General features: G+C 29.2%; 3 protein-coding genes across 4 annotated transcripts; 1 reads left to right on the top strand and 2 right to left on the bottom strand.

The window, feature by feature from the left end:
• Positions 1-2053: 2053 nt before the first annotated feature.
• On the bottom strand, positions 2054-4114 carry LOC130801719 (probable WRKY transcription factor 12). Its single transcript, XM_057665605.1, has 2 exons — positions 3483-4114; positions 2054-2057 (listed from the first exon to the last, which is right to left on the bottom strand). Exons 1-2 carry the CDS (start codon positions 4112-4114, stop codon positions 2054-2056), a joined length of 636 nt encoding a protein of 211 aa, XP_057521588.1.
• A 4687-nt stretch (positions 4115-8801) lies between these two features.
• Positions 8802-16025, top strand: LOC130801705 (endoglucanase-like). The gene is made up of 8 exons (XM_057665586.1): positions 8802-9080; positions 10277-10489; positions 12298-12498; positions 12940-13017; positions 13138-13290; positions 13614-13722; positions 13915-14081; positions 15200-16025. The coding sequence occupies exons 1-8, from the start codon at positions 8841-8843 to the stop codon at positions 15614-15616; spliced, it is 1578 nt and encodes a 525-aa protein (XP_057521569.1). The 5' UTR covers positions 8802-8840; the 3' UTR covers positions 15617-16025.
• A 666-nt stretch (positions 16026-16691) lies between these two features.
• LOC130801746 (WRKY transcription factor 22-like) lies at positions 16692-19540 on the bottom strand. 2 transcript variants are annotated; one of them, XM_057665626.1, is made up of 3 exons: positions 19079-19540; positions 18700-18819; positions 16692-17365 (listed from the first exon to the last, which is right to left on the bottom strand). In XM_057665626.1, exons 1-3 carry the CDS (start codon positions 19471-19473, stop codon positions 16921-16923), a joined length of 960 nt encoding a protein of 319 aa, XP_057521609.1. In that variant the 5' UTR covers positions 19474-19540; the 3' UTR covers positions 16692-16920. The 2 variants fall into 2 exon arrangements, with proteins under 2 accessions (XP_057521609.1, XP_057521610.1); XM_057665627.1 differs by having other exon boundaries at positions 16695-17344; positions 19079-19538.
• Between the last annotated feature and the right edge of the window lie 5770 nt (positions 19541-25310).

Raw genomic sequence — 25310 nt, 5'->3', positions numbered from 1 at the left:
TTTGCTAAATCTAGATTTTTTCTGGAAGAATTGCAACATAATATAGTATCGTAAAAAGTTAGGGAACATCATAAAAAAGGAGAGTACAATCTCATGCTCCTTGAACACAAGGGGAAGAGGAGAAATAACTAGAGCGAATAGAGAGTCTTGTTAGTGCAAGTGCCAAAACTCTTAATAATGACGTTAACTTTAAACATATTATCGAACATGCCTTATCATGTACATTGGAGAAGGATGGTGAGGATCTGTCGAGGTGCGTTGTTTTAAGGTTTTGGAATGGTTTATGAGGTGCTTAACGTGGGGCAAACGAAGCTTCACTAAAGGAGGGAACCATGCCTTGAATGAGTCAAGCCATGGGAAGTGGGTTGCTCGAACAAGGCAACGCAAAAACAACAATCAGAATGCACTAGATGAGGGTGCTCGTTTGAGCACATGTAAAATCAGCCAAAAGTGAGCTTCTGATCTGCTGGCTCATTCGAGCATTAAGGTGGCTCATTCCAGCACTTTTCCTAGGATTTGTTTCTAGACTTTTGAGCTACGGTTTGTGCATTTAAAGGGTGTTTTATTTCTGTTTGAATTGCTATGTTTATTGTCATACTTAATTGGGGTGTTAATTGTGTTATTAATTGTGATTTGATGTGTAACTAGAATGATGTATTCTTCCTTTAATAGAACAAAGCACCACAAGCACACAACATAATGAGTGAGGGCTATTTCATTGTAAGAACTTTGAAAGTGTTCTTCTTTGATTTAGTATTGTGATCTTGAGAGGTTGTTCTCAAGATAGGAGTGGGTTATTTATATTGTATTGTTGAATCATTATAAATAAACTTTATTTGAGGGGAGGTATCCAAAATACCTTATAATAAATACATGCATATTGTGTCTATTCTATTCCTTTTGTTTGATAATTCTCATCTTGTTTTTCACAAGTATAACCTATTGTAGCATTCCTTTCAATTGGTATTAGAGCGGGGAGTGCGTCTTAGGCAAATTAGTGACAGAAAGCGAGGTTATAGTGCTGAAAAACAAAATAAATGAGAAGTACCGTATTCCATTGTTTAATGGGAGAGTTAACTTTGCTATATGGAAAAGTTGCGTGGAGGATTATTTGGTGTAAATAGGCATCGATTATGCGTTTCAAAAGGAGAGACCAATTAATATTGAGGAGGCAAAATGAACGACACAAATGAGGAAAAAAGCGGTTAGCACAATCCGGCTTGCCATAGCACCCAAAATCAAGTATCACTATTTGAAGGACACCGATCCCAGTGAGTTGTTGGAGAAACTACAGATCGTGTATGCTTCTAAATCTCTAACCAATAAATTTTACTTGAGGTGGGAGTTGTATCAACTCTTGAAAGATTAAGATACAATAATGCAAAAGACCAAATAAACACATTCAACAAGTTAATGTGCCAATTGTTGAATGCCCTCATTAATTATTGAATTGGAGCTTATAAATACTACAATAAAAAAAATAAAAAAAAATAAAAAAAAATAACCAGTTTTAACTAACATGTATGTAATATGTATATATATGTATTTTGTGTCGTCATTGCTAATTCTTGTACATTTTATGTGCACTGTTTTCAACGTACAACAAAGAAATTAATTATAATTAGAGAGAAATTGGCATGATTGCATAATTAATAACAAAAAATACAAGGCTATTAATTAAGGCTATGTTCATTCAGTAACTTTAAGCTGAAGTAAGCTTAAAATCGAGAGAGGAATTGGAGTTGCTTAAGAAGAGGACTCAAGGTCTCCATCAATTTCTCACTTGGGTGATTGTGAATGCCTTCATAAGTTGTAATTACAATGCTTTTATCTCTTGAATGTCGTTGTATCTGTTTCTTTACATTGCATGTATGGTAGGTGCAACGATAATAACTCCTTCATCCATCATCAGCCGCCATGCAAAACATATAAGGATTATAAAAAGTTACTAATTAAAGAGAGGAAGAAGCTGGGGATTTTGTTTATTAATAAAAAGAGAGGATGGAATCATATAACTAATTTGGGGTAAATGTTAACTATCTCTAAGTAGTTTTTAGCTGCAAGTAATTGTAGTTGCACAATATATTGAAGCTATTAGATATTTAACTGTGCAAATCATTATTGTTCGGTAAAAGTAGTTAAAGTAGTTTTATAGTAGTTGAATATAATTTTTTGAGAAAAATATAAAAATTTTAAAACACTACGTTTAAATTTAAAACACTACAAGTTATAACGTTATAGGAACAACTTCTCATGCACTACACTAAATGATATGAAAACTATTATTTTGCCCAACAATGATATATTTATAAAAGAATTGTGTTTTAAATTTTTAAATCAATAACAATTACTTAAACTATTATACTAAACCTAATCATAGTTGAGAAAATCCTAAAACATAACTTTTGATTATGAAAGGTTAAAAACTAGAAGTACTAATACTACTCAAAGGTTTTTTAAAATAGTTTTTGGTATAATTTTAACCTCATTAAATTGCTAAAATCTACTTAAAATACTATGCCTACCACACCTTTAAGTTCGTTGTAATAAAATTTGAAGGTCAGAAATTTAACAAGGGAGATTTTTTGTGAGAAAAGAAAGTAAAACAAGAATTATAAGAAAATTAAGGCTCATTCATTATTTTTTGTGTTTTTACCCTTTAATGTTTTTTGATAACTACAAACTAAAAATAAGAAACTAAAAAAGTGATTTTAATTTTTAGTTGTCACTTTAAAGTATTCTTGTTTCTAATAAATTTGAATATTTTTTTATTCATATATTGCATATAATATATGTTATATAACTTTGAAAATTAAAAAACAAAAAAAAATACATCGGTGTATTAAAGTGATAATTCTAAAAAATTAAGATTTGCTATTATATGAATCAAAAATGGGAATATAATTTAAATTTATATGTATAATTATAATTTTAATCATATCAAAAATGTTAAAATGGGATGATAATAACAATATTATATTGGAAAACTTACCTAGAATAATTTAATCTTGTATGATTTTCCTGTAATAATCCACTTATACTTATTGATTAATCATGAACAATCCCAATTTTAGGGGTATGTGCCTAGAGTAAAGTTAGGTAACTTGTTGACCTAATATAGCAAGTTTTTTTTTTTAGAAAAAAGATAAATTAAAACAAAATATCGTAAAAAATATTTAAAAAATGTTAAAAAAATTTATGATTTTTGTTATCATTTAAAATTTTTTATTTAAAATTTTTCTCTAATTTTATATTATTTTTCAATTTAATTTTTTGGTGAATTACCTACTAAAACAGATTAATGGGTTTCCTAAATTTACTCTAGGCAAATACCCCTAAAGTTGGAATTATCCGTGGTTAGTTAATAAGTGATATTATTGTAGGAAAATTATAAAAAGGTAGTTGGATTATTTTAGGTAATATTTCCAAATATATATGTATAATTATAATTATAATTTATAATTAATAAGATAGTAAGATACCTAGGATGGGTGCTATTTTTGACAGATTTTTGACCATACTTTCTCCATTTATATCCATCATCAAGAACATCTTCTGAACTTTTAGTATGGAAAGCAAACCTTGGAGGCATCACTTTTTTCTTCATTGAATTAGAAGAACATGCTAATACTGATGATGATTTTATTCCTTTATTAAAACCCGCTGCATTATTCTTATTAATGTGATCTTCGTCTTCCCTAGCTGGTTGACAGTAACTATTGTTGTTATTGTTGTTGTTAGTTGGAGCAGGTGAAGTTGATGATCCAACTGATATCGAGCTCGGCTCGAGACTTGTATGTTGATCATTAGAAGAAGAGAAAAGGCTAATCCAATCAATGTTATCCAAAATAGGAAGATCATTTTGAGGTAATGGGGAGGATATTAGACCTAAACAAGAAGATTTTGCATTACTATCATCACTAAGTATATTATGGGTTAATGAAGATGTAAATGGGTTTTGGATAAATAATTGATCATGATTGTTATTACAAGTGAAAATCATTTTTTGATGATCATCATCATGATTGTTGTTGAAATTAGGTATTAGGGTTGATGGTGGTTGGACAAGATCAAAGGAAAATGATGATGATGTTATTACTCCTGTTGATTCCATAATATATATGTGTGTAATGTTTTATGTCTTTGGTTGAGGAAGTATTTATATTAAGAAGGGGGAAGAGAGGGTAGTTAAAGGTATTGTAAGGAAGGTAGACAAAGGTTGGTAACTAATAAGAAGACTTACCTAGCTAAGACAAATGTTAAGATTATAGAGAAAGATAGAGCAATCAAATTAATTAATTTGATCATATCATCCGTTTTAATTAATTTTTTCCATCCAATATTGTTTTTACAAATATATATTAGAAAACAAAATTAAATTAAAATGATTTTTTGCTTTAAGAAATTGTTTTTAAATGGTTTTTTTTGGTTCACTAGATTTTATCTCTTTCTTCATCTTTTTTATTCTTTAATTTGTAAATAAAGGCAAAAGTATTTTTTAAAAAAGGTCTTCCACACCGGAAAATCACCTTGAGCGATTTAAATTGCGTTTTGTGGTGATTAAGGACGGATATTTCCGTATCGCGGAACGTGGCTACGTTCCATGTAACTATAAATACACATATCTGAAACAAATTTAAATTGAATGTCAAATTGTAATGAAATTGAATTGTCGAATTTTTTTTTAGTGAGATTTAAATTTCAATTTGAATTCCACTCAGAGTTGGAGTAGTATATAATGAAATAGAAAGCAAATTATTTTTCTCGGATGGATTTGAACTAATGTAGAATTAGTAGTAAACTGAAAAAAAGAGATTAGTGGTAGTTGCATTGACCAATGTGCTAAGATGAGCTTGTAGAAGAAGTAACACGAGTAAATATTAGGGATGCGTGTGATTTGACCGCGTGAGAATGTTTTAACAAGTTTGGCGACCAATGTAAGGCATGCAAGGCTTAAATTAGTTAAGGTGTTAAACTTATCAGATGGTTAATTAAGGAACACGTTGCCTCTACTTATATAATCATATCATAAATCATTCTGGGAAGTGAATTGATTCTGATCTATTTATTTGATCAGGTAAATAATTTAGAAAATGTTCAGTTATATTTTATATGGGCTAATTAATAATTTGAACTGATACGTGTAGATATTAATATTTTGTTAATTAATCTGAATTATGAAATTAATTATATCATAACATATTAACGTAATAGAATTTTATTTATAGTTAGAGATAAATTATACTATCATTTTTTCATTCTTGATCATAGGGACTAAAAATGATTGTTGAACTATTTATACCAAGACTTATGTGTTACTATTATGCACAATAGTCTACATAGGCAAATAAAATTTATGATAATTTTTTTTATTATATAATACATGTTAATAAGAAATATGTAAATATCCTAATTGTCAGCATAAACTTTAATTGATGAGTTAATTTTGTTAAAGTATCAATGTTTCAAGGTTGAAGCGTTTTTGCACATGTGAGGAAATGTGATGAAATAATACTCCCTTCTATTCGCCTTAATAGTCTCATTTGACTTTTGACAATATTCATCATTCACTCTTAACTTGTATTTTATTCTAATCTATAAGTTACAACGCAGTTATGTGGGATCTTATTTGATTCACTTTAATTTAAAAATCATTGATATTAACTTTTTAGAATTTTTAATTGTATACACAATTAGAGATATTAATGATAAAATTATTACATTACATATACATACACGGCGAAATGGAATCCTATTAGGGCTAATACGGAGAGTATATAGTAAACTTATCATATGGTTTAATGGGCCACCAACTTAAATTTTAGTTGAATTTAGTGTTACAGTATCAATGTTACAAGTTAGATAAGGTTTTTTCATACTTCCTATGGGTGCTATATAGAAGCATACATATGGGGCTTGAAACACAAGCTAAGGGAGCATTTTGGATTTTTTTGAGCTTGATTTTGTTAAAAATTATGGTACAATAATCACTTTATTTGACTGGGGATGATTGGGTATTGATTATTTTTATGCTAATCCTAGTTGCACGCAAGATTTTTCTTCTACAATTTGGTATTGTGATAAACTTTTAGACATGGTTCATTTTTTTACGTAGATAGATTAAAAAACTAGTAAATGCTAAATTCTTAATTAATTCTATCAAACAATTATTTTAAATGGGAACTTTCTTCACGCACATACATATATCCTATACATCACACAATATAGTTTAGAATTTATCACAATTATATCACACTTTTCTTGTTATTATTAGTTTACTAGTGTAGAACCCTGTGCAATACACGGTTTTTTAACATCGATATATATAAAAATATGATATTAAAAAAAAGTTAGAAATATTATGCAGTAGAAACACTTAATTTTAACAGTTATATATATGAATTAACTTTGTAATTTTGAAAATTGCCAACAATATATTGTACAATAGTCAAAGATACTCTAATAGTAGATATGTTGCTCAAGATCAATTGCCATGTCATTAATCTTAAGCCAATAAGAAAATTTTATTTGGCAAGTTCTCTTAAATTGTGACAATTGGAAATTTTCAAGCTTTTTATTATAAAGTATGATGATATCTATTATTACATTTTATTTATATGTACTAACTACACACTTACACATTTGTGTATTACACGGATATATATACTGATATGTAAAGACAATGTAAATGCCTTTTACTTATAGATTAGTTGTATATGTCACTCACTATTTTCTTTGCATGAATCTATTTATTGAGGGATATTCTGAATGCGCTTCTTTTCTAAATTAATACTATTTAGAGGCGGAGTAAAACTTGAAAAGTTCTTTGAAGACCCTGTACAATTTTACAAATTATGATATGTTTCTAATAATTATGTATTTTCACAAACTTAACATATACTACGTAATTCAATACTGATACCTCTTGATATTTTGAAGCCCTCTACGGTCGATCATGTTGAAAATGCTCCCCGACACTTTTATTCTCCCAATAATTATACTAATTGACCATAACTTGTAATGGTGCCTTTTTAGAACTTCATGGCTCATGCATTATTATTAATGTGCTTTATTTCCTCACGAAATCAGTAATTAATAATTCAAGGGGCTACCCATACAACAAGAGTACATCACTAACAACTTTAATGATTTGGAGAAAATAATATAAATGAGGCCTATAAAATTTCTGGTGATCATAAGTAATGGAAATGATGATGCTGAGATAAGGATGATGATGAAAATAGATTAATTATAAGGAACTTTTATTTTAAAAGATCAAAAACTGACAATAATAACAAAGAATAGAAATAAGACGTACTAAATTTAAATTGCCGATTGATGTCCCTTACTTTAAGAAGAGCTATAAACAATCTTACCACTATTATTGATTCTACATCTTTCGTTATGCCAAAAATGGGAAGTTTTGCAAATATAATGATGGTGGATAAGAAATAATGTAATAATACTCCCTACTTGTTGTGTTTCCTCCATAGCATGGAAAATTTAGGCTATAAGCGGTCATTTCAATAAAAATTATATAAATAATAAATACTATTATAACATAAAATAACAATGGCTGAATCGATTAATTATATATGTAAAGATAAGCGTTGGACCACCATTTACAAGTCTGAAAATTAAAACTCCTCCCATTGCATTTAATTCAAGCGTTGTTTAATAAAAGTATTGATTTGTTTGACACAAGATTTAACTATTTATTGATCTAAGTAATTATTAAATGTGTGGATAGTTAGCTAACAGTCAGTTGTAGTTCTAAAAGTTAGTTATTTGATTGATTTTAAATAGTATATATTATTGTTCCGTAGAAGTAATTCTAGATGTTATAATATATTAATTTGTTAAAAAATAAAATGAAAACCTTAAAACCCTACTTCATGATTTTTGAAATATTAATAGTTAATACGTTTTAGAAACAGCTACATGCAGCACTAATCACTACTTAAATTATATTATTATCTAACTGAATAATTGTATTATTCTTAAAATAGTGTATTAATCTAAATTAAACCACTAATAATAACTATGTATTATTACACTGTAACATGTATTATACCTATTCCAGCTATCAACGTTGTCTAATTAATGTAAACCGTTTTACAACCTTATTTGTCATACTAATTTTTTTGATGTAAGAAGAACTAACATACTCCTATTATATTTGTGATAGTTTTATCTAATTATAAAACTCTAAAGTTTAAGCGTAGAGAAATGATAGGAATCTAATTTATTGTATTATCTCTATTTTTAATAACTATACTTCTCTTTTTTAAATGTAAGCTCAACTATTAAAAAACAAAGCATAGTAAAACCTAACAAAACTCTCTTAAATTAGTCTTTTATATTTTATGTATATGTTACAGTATAAATTTGGTAACCGTTTATGAGTTAGCCAAAGATGCACCTAAAATGTTTGAAAAATAAAAAGTAACAATGATAGATATTCAAGCACTACATGTTATAATCTTAGTGTGATGACTTAGTAAATTCCAATCTCCCCATTTCTTACGCTATATACATACACATACTTATGAGTTATGAGTTATATATGACTTCATCATATCATGATTATAAACGACTTTACGCATATGACAAAAAGTCTTTACTCCTTACCTTACATATTTGAAGAAGTTACGTATATCATGTGCATGGTGCAACCATGCATGGAACATGGTATGGCCCTATTACTATAAATATATTGCTTGTGAATTTGATTCGATAATTGAATTTGAACATCTTCTACTTTTTTAAATTTGGGTATCTTTTGAAAAAGAAAAGTTTACGATTTTAATTAATTGTATTTTGGAAGAGTAAAATTAATTATGGCGTGGTTAATGATGAGACGACTGATGATTATGGTTGTTTTTGCGTTGTTTTGTGTTGGAGGATTAGTTGTCGGTGAAAATTGTAGTTTATGTAATGAAACTAATGGTTATGATTACAAAGATGCATTAAGCAAAGCCATATTGTTTTTTGAAGGGCAACGATCTGGTAAGTTGCCTTCAAGCCAGAGAGTCAAGTGGAGAGGTGATTCTGCTCTTAGTGATGGAAAGCCTGAAAATGTAGGTTATGCTCTTTATCATATGCTCGACTAATGTTTTTTTTTTTTTTTTGTCTCTGTGAACATGAGTTATATACACTATAACTTACATAAAAGCATGCATATATAATTGAATTTTCCTAATACATGAAGTGTAATTTTATTTTACCGTACATAACATTAGTGAATGTAAGCTAACTTATTTGCTAAAGTTATGTTTACTGCATATATTTGACATTTGGGATTTAAATAGCTAGTACATCAACTTCTTGTGGTAGACTCTGTTCTAATTAATTAGGAGGTGGATAGAAGGGTGACGAATATATATGGACCCATAAAAAGATCAGGCCCAATACGCAAAACGATTTATTTTTATTCTAAAATAAACTTTATATATATAATTAATGAATTCCACGACTTAATACAAGTTTTTATGAATGCAATAACATGCATGCATGTTTTATATATTTTTTTTTTATAATGAATCATACCACATCTACTTTAGAGATAAAAATTAGCAAGTACGCATAATAACTTTAACCAAAGATACTTCAAAATTAACAAAACTACGATTGTTGTATATGCATGAGATCTGACAATTCTTAATATCCTCTTTCATATCGCTGTTTGACACAGCCTTCTACGAGAGGGTCTTTCTATCTGTTGTAATCTTGAGATATAATTGAATTTGATGTAGTTGATGGTAATTGCAATTTTCGTGTCTGTTGCATTATCGCATTAATATCTACCAACAAATCAATTACAAACCAAACTTCATAACTCCAGACTCTCACGAAGAGAGAGATCAAAACCCAATATATGGGTAAAATCAACCCAATGAATGGGTAGAACAACTCTCTTGTAGGAAGAAGACAAAAATTTATTCTAATTATATTCAAAAAGCTTACAACGAACAAATTAAGGGCTTACCATCAACCAAAAGGTTAATAATAGTCCCAAACCAACTATAGAGATTATGGTTTTTTTAGGGAGAGAAGAGAGTCCTTGTATGTGCTATTTTACCTATTACTCCAAAAATGTCAATAATTTGCTGCGGCAGTCTGTTATCTCTATACTTTTGAGTCATAAAACTTAATATTGGTGTTTGCAACAACCAAAATAAATTTGGAGATATATCAAATATACTTGACTATTATGACATTTTTGAACCTTCTATGTTTTTCTTGAATTTAATTTGGTGAATAATGTATATGGCAGGTGAACTTGGTGGGAGGTTATTATGATGCGGGGGATAACGTAAAATTTGGGTGGCCAATGGCATTTACAACAACCCTGTTGAGTTGGGCAGCAATTGAGCATAAATCTGAAATCTCTTCAGCCAAACAGCTTGGTTTCTTACAAAAAGCCATTCGTTGGGGTTCTGATTTCATTTTAAAATCACATACCTCTTCTACCACCCTCTATACCCAGGTATTCATAAATTAATTATTACTATTTAGTAAGTTTCTCAATGATAAAAATTGCAAAACTATAGGTTATATTACTATATAACTTAGTGGCCCGAGAATTTTCTCTTTCATCTTACTCTTGTTCATCATAATTGAGATTCGATTGATGGGATTAATCGTACCTCTTTCCCTCACTAATGTCAAGCCTTGACAATTCGTTACATGATCATCCTATGGGCCTATGCGTGTAGACACACTCACGGGGCACCCGTGGGCTCGGGGCCAAAATTCTACGAGTAATGAGCGTTGACTTGCATATAATACTTAGTGAGTTCCACTTTTTCCCAAAACCATATGGTTTTAGTAGGATTACTCATCAAGCATTATATGCAAGTTTATGACTTAATATTTTAACAATGTGGGATCTTCCTCACATGTGAAGTATTTCCAATAATTAATTCCTGTAAGAATTATGTATGTAGTTAGGGATGACAGTTCAGTCCGAATTCGACCTTAGTCCGACTCGATCCGAGAAAAATAATCCAATTCGAGTTCGAGGAAAAGGTTATCTGACTCCAACTCCGACTTCACGATCAGAATCCGAGTTAGAGACGGACCGGAGTTAGACCTTATTAAAAATCCGACACTCCGACCCAACTCCGACCCTGAAGGAAATCCGACTTTGAATTTGACTTTTACCCAATATTTTGTTTCCTTAAAACTCTAGACGTGACTAATTCAAGCTCTCTCTCATACTAATTGTAATTTTTGATTTTGAAAAACTACTTGGTATTTTTATTTAGATCAAGCAATCAAAATATGACAAATCAGATCAAGAAAAATAAAATACGCCAAATCAAAATGCGAGAAAATTTTGTTAAATTGTAGTATTAGGAATATTTCTCATGTTAAACTTGAATTCAAAGTACATATTTTTTTGTTAAATTGTATTTGAAAAATATATTTTGTCAACTTCGTATGCTTTAAATCATTAGTACAATATCACAATGATAAAGTTTGATAGTAATCCGACTCCGTTGGAGGTCCGAGAGTTCGAGTCGGGGCAAACTTAGAGTATGCATAATCCGACTCCTAGTGAAGGTGGACTGAAAAAAAAAGTTTGACTAAAATCCGAAGCAAAGTCGGAGTATGTATAATCCGATCCGAGTCCGACCCATAGCCATTCCTATATGTAGTATATCAAAAAAAAAATTATATATTATGTGTTATGATCACATTAACCAATATGAATTATATATGGTTATCTACATATTTAATAAACTTATTGTAATGATATCACGTGCTTATTATATATGACAAAATAATTTAAGAATGAACCTAATATATTTCAATTTATTTCTATTTATTATGAATTGTCTGTATAAATAAGTATTATTAAAATAATAAAATATTTTCTTTGTTCCTTTTTGTTTGTCTACATTAAGTTTTTCCATTTTAGAAGAGAGATATTTAAATTTGATTTTTAAAATATATATTGAAGACAAAATATATTCATGTGAGATCTTTTTAGATTCGTCTTTGTGCAAAGAATTTTAATATATAATTTTTATAATTTTTTATAATGCGTACTAAGAGATATCGAACCTTAAAATTTGTTTTGAAATGTGTGAAAAAATTAAAGTGGACAAACAAAAAGGAATAAAGGGGTATATTTTTATGTAAGTTCATAGTAGATTCGACCTTAGTCCATTAAAATGGCAAAAACGGGATTGATTTGTTGGTCTAATACAATGTATGCAAGTTTCACAAGGTTTAGTACACCTACAAAACAACTAAAAATTTTGTATTTTTAAATGGTGTTAAAAACAGGTAGGAGATGGAAACCAAGATCATCAATGTTGGGAACGCCCCGAAGACATGGACACTTCAAGAGCACTCTATAAAATAACTCCATCTTCTCCTGGAACGGAAGCCGCCGCGGATGCTTCAGCTGCCTTAGCGGCTGCATCAATGGTGTTTAAAGGAGTTGATTCCACCTATTCTTCTAAGCTCCTTAATCATGCACAATCTGTAAGTATTACTTCTAATATTCATAGTAGGATCGTTTCTTACCAAAGACAAAGTAGACATTTGCCTAGGGCCCACAATTAAAAAGTACCCTAAACTTAAAAATTGCTAGTTAATAAAGTAGACAATTAAAAATTTATAATTTATCAGTAGGTCTTTTATCATTAAAGAAATATATGACACGTTTACGTTTTTTATGCTAATTATAATATATAGGGTCCGTCCATATTACTTTTCCAAACACCTGTTTAAGTTCAGGATTAATCCTTTATAGAAATGGCTTATTTCTTTTTATTTTGCCTAGGCCTCATACAATATTAGCAACGATACTGAATTTCATAGAGCTGACTAAGTCAACTGGACGCTCAATGTTGACCTTTAGCTCAATTCCAATTTCCAAATACCAATGACTAAAATCAAACTACTACCAATTTGTGTTTTCAGCTCTTTGACTTTGCTGACAAGTATAGAGGATCTTACTCAGCATCTTGCCCCTTTTACTGCTCTTTTTCTGGTTATCAGGTAAAGTAATTAATAATAATTTTTAATTAATTAGTAATTAGTGGAGCAATTAATAATTATGATTTAGCTTCAGAAATCTAATAAATTATGTAGAATAATTTCTTTAATATTATGATTAAGGATGAGCTTCTATGGGCTGCCGCTTGGCTATATAAAGCTACTGGGAATGATAAATATATGAACTACGTTACTAGCAATAAAGGATGGAGTCAATCTGTATCGGAATTTAGTTGGGACAACAAGTTTGCTGGGGTTCAGATTTTATTGGCTGAGGTACAACTTATGGCTTATATAGTATGCAAATACTAGTATATGTTATACGCATTTTGCATCAATTAACACCGGCATATATTATTGAAATTTACCTTTTTATTTGTTTTATTGTGAAACTTTTTGAATAATACAGATCATTGTCACGTGATTTACTAACTTCCTTGTAAATTGCAAATAAAACATGAATTGCAGTCGGTTTTAGGCTATTTTAGGATCATTTTGAGCAAATTATGAGTTTAAAAAGCATATTAACTAGCAAATTATATTACATTAATACAGATAAAAAAATTATTATAGAGGCATATATATGCACTTTTTTACAGGAATACTTAGCCGGTATGCAGATGCTTAGTGATTATAAAAGCAAAGCAGATTCTTTTGTATGCTCCATAATGCCTGGAAGTGGTACTACTCAGATTCAAACAACTCCGGGTACAACTCTTAATTCTCTGGTGATAATACAAAATATACTTATTCTATATATCCTCTTATGGGGTATGTGTGTGTTTAATTTGCTGTGTGTTATTGGATTTTTTTATTACCACAAAATTATGCTACTATTAGAGTACTTTTATTTTTTTTTTTCTTTATTTAATCTCTCTTAATTGCCTTTTGGACTTCTAGGTGGGCTTCTATTTATCAGGGATGCAGCAAATTTGCAATATGTAACCAGTGCACTTATGATTATTTCAATCTATGGTAAAGCTCTAGATAAGGCTCGTATTTCTGGTGTCCAATGTGGCTCCGCAAATATAGCCCCTTCCAAAATCAAAGCCTTCACAAAATCACAGGTCAATTACTATTTGTCTCTTATAACCATCTTATTAGTCATCCAAGAATTCTTTTGTCAGGAAACCATCTCAATAAAAATTTTAAAATTCAAATTGAGGTAGTCTTTTAAGATAATATCAAAAGTCCTCATAACATTGTTGACATGAGACAAATTCATGAGCTAATTTGAATCTCATCTACATTATTTCCATCTAAAAAATTCAGCGTCAAGTATAAGGAAAATAAGGATTACATTTACATTTTTAAACTACAAAACTCTTGTATGATGAGGCATATAAATACAGTTTCTATAAATTTACCATTTGGTTGAGATATATTTTCTCAGTTCCATATTACTCGCACCAAACTAACTTTTGCATTGTTTATCATTCTATGATAATTTACATATATATTTCAGCTATTATACGAGAAAAAACATAGTCATGTGTGATCTTGTTTTATTCGTCTCGTCACATGTTTTCATGATATCAAATTATTATAATTTTTAGTTATGTATAATCTTTATATATTAACGACTTGACAAACGCATTGAATTATGCAAAAGTGTATTTCGTGCAAGCATTTTACAACGGAGGAAGTTTCACCCTTAATTAATACTATATGCTTTTCATACAAAAGTATTAGCCAATAATTTTTATGAGTTACTTTCTAAAGCCTTTTACTCAACTATTTTGGAGTTTCTATAGCATCATCATTATATTGATGAAGGATTCTCAAACCCCATTTTGGATCAAAACCAATTAATTTAGCTATGGATTTAGTAACATCTGTCACTAACCTACCAAATTTGAGGTGAGGCTATGTCTAATAAAAATAAGACATACCCTTTTCAAAAAATCTTACACTAGATATTATTTCCTTTAGTTGATAACAATTAAAGATATATAAAGTGGACAACTCCTACTATAAATCTTTACACAAACAAGTATCTTGTTCTTGTATATATAGTGGCGCACTCAAATCATGGGTTGGAGTCTTATAGACTTTTTGTACCTTAAGTCTTCAACTTGCAATACACTATATATTAAAGGATTATATGAATAATGAGTATAAATGATCTTAACGTATAGGGTGGTCCTGTATCCTAATTCCTAGTACTTTTTATGGTTAAATATAGGTGGATTATATTCTAGGAGATAACCCTATGAAAATGTCCTACATGGTGGGTTTTGGCAGCAAGTTCCCACAACAAGTGCACCATAGAGGGGCTTCTATCCCATCCATCGCAGCCCACCCTACTAAGGTAGGGTGCAACCAAGGCTACTCAAGTTGGTTCAATAGCAATAACCCAAATCCAAATGTCCATGTGGGGGCCATCGTGGGAGGTCCCGACTCGAATGATCAGTTCAAGGATGTGAGATCTGATCATACACATTCAGAACCCACTACTTATATGAATGCTGCTTTTGTGGGTTCACTGGCTCCTTTGTTGGGTGGTAACAATAATAATAATAATAATGCTGAAGAATGTTTGGACTTTAACAAGTTGTTTCATAAGGGTAATGAGACCGTTGAATTGGACTACATTATGTAATTATAATCTTGAATATTTGCAGTCTATATTATATTGTATTATTACTATGAAATTTATGAACTTGACTAGACCTTACTATACATCAACGAAGTCATGCCTATGATATTTAGTGATTGTGACAAACAAAATATGTTAATTGTAAGTCTTTATGAATATGAAGTCTACTTTAATAATGTAATTTTCTTTTATTTTTTAGGGTGTGAGTGTGGTTGCATCTCTAGGGTATTGAAAATTAGGTCCTTTGTAGAAGGAGCCCCTAACTAGCTAGAGATCATATTGTATCTATAACAAAATTGATGTTTTTCCGTTTGATTCAATGTAATTTTCTTTGTTTGATGAAATGAATTAAGTTATGAATTATTTGTCATTATAATAACCATAATGATGTGGTTGTTAAAATATTCATATATATTTTCTTCCTCCATTTGCTATCTTCTTTTATCAATTGGTGTAATTTTAGGGAGTAGCTATATAAACTGAAAATTATGAATTAGCGGTGCAATGGTTGAAAATTTTTCCCAATCAGCCTTATAACATAATTTTAATTTTCACCACTTTAGAGCCGTTGAATAAAGTTGAGTATGCACCAATATATGATCCTTCGGCCTAGAAAAGTCGATAATGTACATAAACTTTTATTAAGTATAAAAGAACGAACGTGAATTTTAGAAGAACTAAATGCTTAATTTTAATGAACCTATGATTACGTCAAAATGACTTTTAATTTTATTGTATGCACCTAAAAATGAGTTGCACAAATTTAAGGCATTATATATGTGTGTGTCTTATTCACTTACAAATGATAAGATAATGACAGAGTATATAATATATTTCGAGGGTTCAACTATCAACTTATATTTTTGGCTAATTCGGTAATATATATGATTGAAATATGAATAAAAAATAACTCAAGCATTCAAAATATAGCTATAAGTAATTGAAAAGGCGCAAAAATAGAAAAGAAACACAAGCAACTCATCAGTCTCTTTGAGTTTATTATTAATAGTAACATTTCTCCTTATAGTAACTATCGCTTTTCAGTAGCAAACTAAAAGAGACAGAGGATGTGTAGTACTTAAGAACACATAAAATAGCTTTGAAGTAGTTTTATTGATCTTAATTAATTAGCTTATAACATCTTGCAAAACTAGTACAATTTCCCTCATTTCTTTCAATACACTTAACAATATTTCTATTCACAACACCAAAACATTGCACCAATGAATAACTTGTACAAGAAAACACATTAAAAAAAAAGCACATATAAGATTAAAAATGAGAATAATTAATTAATGCATTAAAGATTAATCATACAAGTTCATACTTAACCCTTCTAAGTAATCTAAACCAGCAAAGAAATCATCTTCAAACACCCTATTTGTATAACAATCACTTTGATTATGTCCTCCTACATACCCAGCATTGTTTCCATCATCCTCTTGATCACTTTGCAAAACGAAAACTCGATCATTATTAGTAGTTGATGATTCTGAAGTTAGAGTCCTAACCAAGGTGTTTTGTGTATCATTCTTTTTTATAACAACTTTTGTTGAAGAAGAATGATTAAACCTTTTAGCAGAGCGGCCAGCTTGCGAATGGCGGCGAGTTGGGTAAGGATGAGTATGTTCTTCCATGTAGGTTATGAGGAACAATCCTGGATCATTACAGCTTTGTTCCACTTGTTTTCTTGCTGAACATCCTCCTGGGTAACTGCATCTGTAATAGCTCCTGTTTTTTGAAAGGTATAAGCTGGGCGAATACAGAATACCGGTATAGGATTACATATGTATAGAGCCAACTCAACAGTTTTATGTGTTATATGTTACAAAATTTAATATTAATACGATTTTCAATTAAATGATCGACTCATCAGGTCTAGCTTGATTCCATTGGTATTAAATCTTATATATCTTACAAGAATTCTCAAGTATATGATCATTTTGGCATGATTTAGTATCTAACTTTTACTTTGATTGAGTTAGTTGATACTAATTTCTACATATATGAACTACGAAGCAAACTCAATTATTATTTTTATGTGTTATATTATTACGGAATTTAATATTAACAGAGTTTTTAATAAATGATGCATATCCAAATTCAATCAAGGTATAAAAACAGTTAAATCAATTAATTGCTTTAATTGTTTTTATACCTTAATGGAATTTAAATATGCATTATTTATTAAAAACTCTATTAATATGAATTATTGTGAAGACATGATTTATTAAAAACTCAATTATTATTATTTTTTTTGTTTTTTATTGAAATCGCTAGTTGATGCTTAAACCCTAGAATAGTTGTCAAAGTAATTATTGTTAAGGCATGATTTAGTACTGTCAATTTTAGCTTGATATAGTTGACCTTTTTGGTGAAAATTGTAACTTCATTATAAAAAATTTTATGAAGAAATATTTGATTTACATTGAGCTGATTGGTTTGGATTTATCATGGGAGAAATCATTGCATGAACGTCCAATTTTTCAGTTTGAAAAATCACATGTGAAATCATTAAAGGATGACAATATATGCCGCAATTGCCAATATTAGGTTGAAATTCAATTGGGTATTAAACTAACTAAACAGATTTAAACTTTGAAAATGTGGAGCTCAATCATTATTAAACAGTTCTTCAATTTACCGCTTACTCAAACTTTCTAAAAAATAATAACCGGCCAGCGTGGTGTGTATATGTGACAACTCATGAAGGAAAGCACTATAATGTCACAAGGGCAAAGATATATATGGGCTAATAAATTAAGGTATATGGCATAATACAAGGCTTTTATCATATCAATTTAATAAAAAATTTAAATTAATGATCATAAATAATATACATATTCTTAAACTTAACTAAAAATTAAAGCTCAATGCAACCTAGATTAATTTTATAATATTCTATCATAACGTGTGACTTAACTTTCCGATATTATGACAAAAATTGTCTTCAAAACAAAAGTTTGGAGTTTATAGATTTGAGATGAGTAAATTGATTTTATACTTTTATCTATAAAAAAGTATTTCACCATATTTAATAAGTCTGCAAGAGTGAGCAATAAAGAAGTTTTAAAAGAGGAACAAACCTTGGATAAGGAGAACCCTTGATGACTTTTTCACCATATTTTCTCCAATTCCACTTATCAGTCAAAATTCGATCTCCTCCTGCTTGTTGAACCATCTTTATAATCTTATGCTTGTTCTTCCTGTTCAAACACAAGTAACTTAACCATTAATGATCATTTCATGTTATCTATGATTGTTAATTACTCCAGCTAGAATTAAAACTAAAATTAAAATTACTGTTAAAATATATAATATACCGAAAGGCTTCAACTATTAGCTAATTTTTATATTTTAAATTGAGGTTCTTTAACATGATATAATGCAATGGGTATAAATTAAATCTCATGCTTCTTTCATTTAATGTGATATATATCTATAAGATTACAGCCTTTTTCTAACCTTCTTTTGGAAATGGTGGCTCGACTGCTTTCACATGAAACACTAGTTGACTTCTGCTTTGTCTGATCATGAGGTGAACTTTGAGTGTACATATCAAAGTTTATCACTGAATTAGAATTCGATATCGAATCTCCATGATTACTCTCCTGATCAAGATTATTGACAAACATGAATGCTGTGTTTTCATGGCAGCAATCTTCAAGCAAAGAATCAAACCAAGAATCATAACAATTTGGTAAGTTCATCATTGAACTGTTGTTGGTATTAGTATTAGTATTAGTATTAGTATTAGTATTAATATTGGTAGTATTAGAGCTTAAACAAATTGATCTTCCATTAACAATGGCTTGTAAATCCCAGTCACTAGCTCTATCAAAACTAAACTCACTCATCATATTTGGAATAATGTTTATTAATTTTAAGAAGAAAAAGTGGAATTTGATGATATATGAAGAATAATATGGATTGAATCAACTATATATAGGTGGGAATATAAAGGAAAAAATAATATGGGTTTTAGAATTTTAATTTAAAAAGTGGGGTTGACTTGTAAATTTTTGTCAAAAGAGTTTGATTTATTTTTTGTTTGGTTTAATAATGACAGTATACTAGAAATATAAATTTTGAATGTATGACTTGTCAGTTTGTGATAAAGTCTTAGCATTTGTAGCAAACGTACGTACACGTCTGCAATTTCACTATTGAATTATAGAGGATTTACATTTTGCTAGCTAGTTGTAATGTTGTAACTTGTATAAAATTTTATGTTCAAATTATCAAGTTATATGAGCAAATTATCATTATTGGATGGTAAAAGCTAAAAATAAATGAAGATACGAAACAAAAAATGTAATTTAATTATAGGATTGAGGCGTAATTTGGTAATGAATTTTAATTTTAATATTATTTAAATAATTATATGATAGTGCCTATATAATTTCAGAACATGCATGCTATTTGAAATTGTTTATATCATTATTATTAAGCACTTCAAAAATATATGTTAGTGGAATTCTTATTTTACTATTATATTGATAAATTCCCAAAAGGGCAAAATAAAAAATATACGATGATATTGTATGTCTAACTATTAAGGTTTATAACATTTGATGTCTTGTTTATGAAATTAGGTGAAATTGGACATTTTGGAAAAGCCTTTAATCACCTCTAAATAACGTGAGAAAAACTTATTTTGCATTTTTAGCTAAGTTGATGAAATTTAGGTAATTGCAAGTTGGGTTTTTTTTTTTTTTTTTATAAATATATAAGATGTGGCTAATTGGATTTGTTTATTTTAATTTAATTTTATAAAATTAAACTAAATTGTAACCTTGTCATTTTACACTCTTATTTTGAACATAGTTTGACTTGAGTCAAGTCTTCTAAGCTTGTTATGTTAGGTTAGGTTCAACCAATAAATTTGCAGGTTTTCAATCTATTTAAGTGTATAATTCGTCCTAGGTTTCTATATTTTAATAACCAATATTTGAATCATATGATAAATTATATTGACCTCATTATTAAAGCTAGTTGTGCAATATAGACGCATAATAAGTTGTTCACCATTAGCTAATCAACTTCACAAATTCTTGTATAAGATGTATGGTCTTGCTATGAGACACAATCTATAAATAGAATAAATAGTTTAATTAATACAAATTATTAATATATGGACATCTTGTTTTGAGTTCGTCTTACCAAGAGACGATTTCTAATAAGAGTAGCTTAATTAACTTTTGAATTTATTATAATTAATTTTTTAATTGTCTTTATTAGAATTACATGCTTGGTTGAAGGAATGAAATAGATAGATTAAAATTAAACTTAAGAAATATTGACGGAGGAAGTTGGTATCCGCTCCGGCCAACTGATCAAACAAGACTTGATTCTGAATGGTTGTTTTTTATTCTAACCGAATCATACCAAAAGGCATTGTCAGCCCACAAATTATTGAACTTATTTTTTTGTAGCATCTAATTGTATAATATTCTAGAAATTGAATATTGGATGTTTGAATACTATAATAATAATAATAATTGGATTGATTGATTTAAATTAATATTCCATATTTGAAGTGTTTTGCATACAATGTTGACTGTTATTGGATAATAGTAAGTTTACATTTAACTTTTGTCAAAGTTTGACTTAGTAAAGTCATCTAATTAAGGTTGTCATTGCAGGTTAAATTGAATTTACAGCTTAATTAGTAGGATTTCAGTGTACCCGTTTTGTCCCGGTTTGAGTTATCCATTTGTGTATTCGCTCAGCGGGTGCTCGGATAATTTAGACCCGAACGTACGTAAACCACAAAATTAAGTGTTTCCTTATCTTTTCGAGCTCTATAATATTCTTAGTCTCATTACATAATTAACAAGAAAACAATTTTTAATAAAATCCTATTTAATTCAACAATACTTCAATTTACAAAGCAAAGCAGGCTAAGACAATTAAACTGGAGCCAAATTACATACCAAAAGACAATTCAAAATCATCTAATTAATCATATGCCTAATAAGGTCAGAAAAAATTTATGGGCTATTGGCCGAAGTGGTAGATCTTTTGATTTAATCTAATCAACTATTAGAAATGGCTATGAAACTTGGGTACTATTTACAAAAATTAGTGTATTTAAATATTTATGAAAAATAGTCTACATATATTGAAAAAGTGGCATAAAATTTTGGATTTATAACAGTGAAAATTGTGTCATGTTAGACAATCCATGTATTGTGCATGTCGCGTTAGGGTCTAATGTGCCTTGAGTCTAATCGTACAATATCTAGTTGATCGTAAACTGCATCCGACCGTGTCATTTCATGGCTCAAGCGAGCAATGCATAAGCGGGTCGTATGCTAGATAATTGGCCGTCCTTCCTTTTTATGGAGTACTTCAAAAGTACTAAACTAGTGTAGTAAATGATCTGATAGTGGTATAATATTAACTTGTCAAACAAGTTGGGGGCATATTTTAAAAATTTCAACCCAAATTTGAAGCTCTAGTTAACACAAATTAATTCCTGAAAAGAGAGTCATGAGGTCAGCTTATGTAGGCGAGTCAAGATGATTTTAGAAGTAGAGTGGTACATCGCTTAGTCGGTAACCGTGTTGAAAAAACCATGATGCCGAACTCAAATTGCCCAATATGAGACATAACACACGAAATACTAATAAGAGATATATAAAATTGCTTATCAACTTCAAAATTAGAAAACTAAGTACTCCATTAATTAATCAAAATTATGTACTGAAAATACATATTATTAATATTAATCGATGTGTCCTACTGATCTTATAATAAACTTATGAGAACGAAAAAAAAAAATTATCATTAATTTCTCAGTTAAATACTGTTAAAAAGATATTTATTACTTAGTTAATTCATCTAAAATAGCATATAGCTAGATCGAACAGAATAATACATTATCAGTGTCGTTGAATTGAGGAATAGAATTATTTTATCAAGTTTTAATTGGTGATAAAAATATAAAATAAGTACATGGAAAAAGATGTGAATAATGAGGAAAAAGAATAATTTTGTGAGTGAGAAAATGTAAATGAGTTTGTAAATGAGATTAAAGTAGTCAATTTATGATCATTGTAAGGAGGTGTTCATTCGAGTGATCGAGTCGGTTTCAGATCGGTGTCATTCGGTTCAATTGTATTTCGGATCAGTTATTTTTCGGATGCATGTTACGGCGGGTCACAATCGGATCAAGTCGGATAGTCACGGTTCGGTTGAAGATCGGTTATTTGAGCTATCGGGTTAGTATCGGTTCGGTGTCGGTTGAAGTTCGCGTCGAGTAGTCAATCGGTTTCGGACTGTCATCGGTTAATAATTGGTTTGGTTTTACCAGTACAGATCAAGTTCGGGTATTATTTTCCAGTAGAATATGACTACAAATTAATAATTACTATATATCGAATCAATATCAGATTAAGTTGTTAGACATTTTTTAATTGATAATAAGATTCCCCTTAGTTAAGGAAAAATAGTTAAAATCCAAATCAATTAGTGATTATTCCTTTGTTATTTTTACTTGTTTGACTGTAAGTTAAAATTAAAGTTTTATCATTTTTCATCTAAATTGATTAAAAATAGTTAAATAAACATTGACCATTGATTATTAACTCTAAATATATGAAACCATGTATGTATAAAATTTAATTTATTAAAATTTCTATTACTTTATTACATTAACTAATAAGATGATTGAATATGAGTCGATCATACCTCTATGTTAAAAATTGGTTCAGGTTTATAGCATTTCGATTAAAATTCGTTCGGATTAAGTCGGTTTTAGCCGGATCAAGTTCGGTTTTGAGCATGATTCGGGTCGGGTATGACTCAGGTCGGTCAATATTAGGTTCGGGTAATCTCGGTTAACGATCATATGTCGGTTATAAATATCAGTCGTAGTTCGGGTTCGATTTTATGATTTTCGGTCGTAAATCGGTTCGGGCGCAACTTCAGTTCGGATAATGTCGGTTCGATAAACCTAAAAAATAAACATATTTTCGGGTCGGTTAACTTTCGGTTTCGGTTCGGATGTTCGGGTCGAGTCACATTTGAACAGCTCTATGTAACTCTTGTAATAATAGGTTGATTCTTGTTACATGTTAATGATGGGACAAAAAAGATGAATACTTTTACTAACAAATAGGATTAATTATGTTGAATTAGAAGAACAAAATAATTGGACAAAACTGAAGGATACCTGATTCCATGTCGCAAAAAATAATCTTAGAAACAGATGTGATTAGATCTTCTAGATTAACACGTATTTCCTAGAATGACGACGCTTAATATTATCACTTTTGATTCTCTCTGATAATGAAATAGCAGGAGAAAGGGAATATATATAACTTAGGGACCATAACTGATATATATATATATATATATATATATATATATATATATATATATATATATATATATATATATATATATATATATATATATATATATATATATATATATATATATATATATATATAATAACTTGTAACTAGTATTCGGCCCATCATAAAACTCAGTCATAAAACGAGTCTCTACACATTTAAGGGCCACAATCTATTGATACATTTAAGCCCAAATCCTTTAAATTTAATTAGATCCTTTAATTAGAGTATAAAGACAATTTTAATTAATTATAGCGACGTACAAATATTTGCAAATAAACCCAACATTGAACTTTGTTCCAACGGTTAACAGAACTAGTTATGATCTCTATCTCTAGAAGACGGACATAAATGTGATAAGTTTAAATATAAGAAAATAATATATGATCATACAAATATTAAGTGGTGGCATATAGCAAAATAAATGGAATAAAATAAACGTTGATGGACCAACCCGATTATCACGGCTAATAGAAAGCATGACTGGCACAGTGACATTTAGAATCTCCATCACTACTTTCTCAAATCGATCCTGTTTTTGGAACCTTTTATCTTCCAGAAGCCCATAAACCTATCAATGTACTAGTAAAGTATAGCTATCCAGCTATAGTAGCTACTCACTACTCTATTGGATAAGGATGTTTTAATTCTAATTCTGAATTTCTACTAATTACTATTATTTTATTATTTTTATTTTAAATAATAGTACATGATTTTTATTTATCCATAAACTTTAATTATTTTTGATTTTTAACTATCCAAGTCAATCTCTCTATTTATTTATTATTATTACATATTTACTTTTTTTTTTAAATATTTTATTTTTTTAATGCTAATTTAGAGGGATGAATTATTACTTAATATGTTATCTGGTTTTTAATTTGCCTCTTTGCTGCATGAGGAGATGCCAAATTTGCAACACTGCTTCCAGAGGGTTCACAAACTGTGCTAAGTAGTCGTATTTGGAATTTGAACATAGATTTTGATATCCAGTTTTAATATTGAGATGTAAAACTACTATCTGGTATAGTTGCTGTTTAAAATGAGATTTAGTCTTACTCTTTTAATTTTTGTATTAATATAATCTACAAAACAAAAATTATATTTATAAAATAATTTAGTATTCATAATCTGTAGAAGTATGTCTAGTTATATGGTAGGATGTTAGTGTGGGTGAAATTTTTGGAGAACAATTTGTGTTAATGTTTACTTTTTCATGTGTTGTTAGAGATTGGATACAGGGTTTTGTTACGCAAAAATAGTAGTTGAATTATAGTTATCAATGTTATCTATGAGAGTAGTTGTTCGCTATGTAAGTAGTTTATAGTTGCATA

Source organism: Amaranthus tricolor, chromosome 15, assembly GCF_026212465.1.
Source record: "Amaranthus tricolor cultivar Red isolate AtriRed21 chromosome 15, ASM2621246v1, whole genome shotgun sequence".
Taxonomy (NCBI): domain Eukaryota; kingdom Viridiplantae; phylum Streptophyta; class Magnoliopsida; order Caryophyllales; family Amaranthaceae; genus Amaranthus; species Amaranthus tricolor.
The sequence above is the reverse complement of the archived record's forward strand: the minus strand, read 5'-3'. Positions and strand labels throughout refer to the sequence as shown.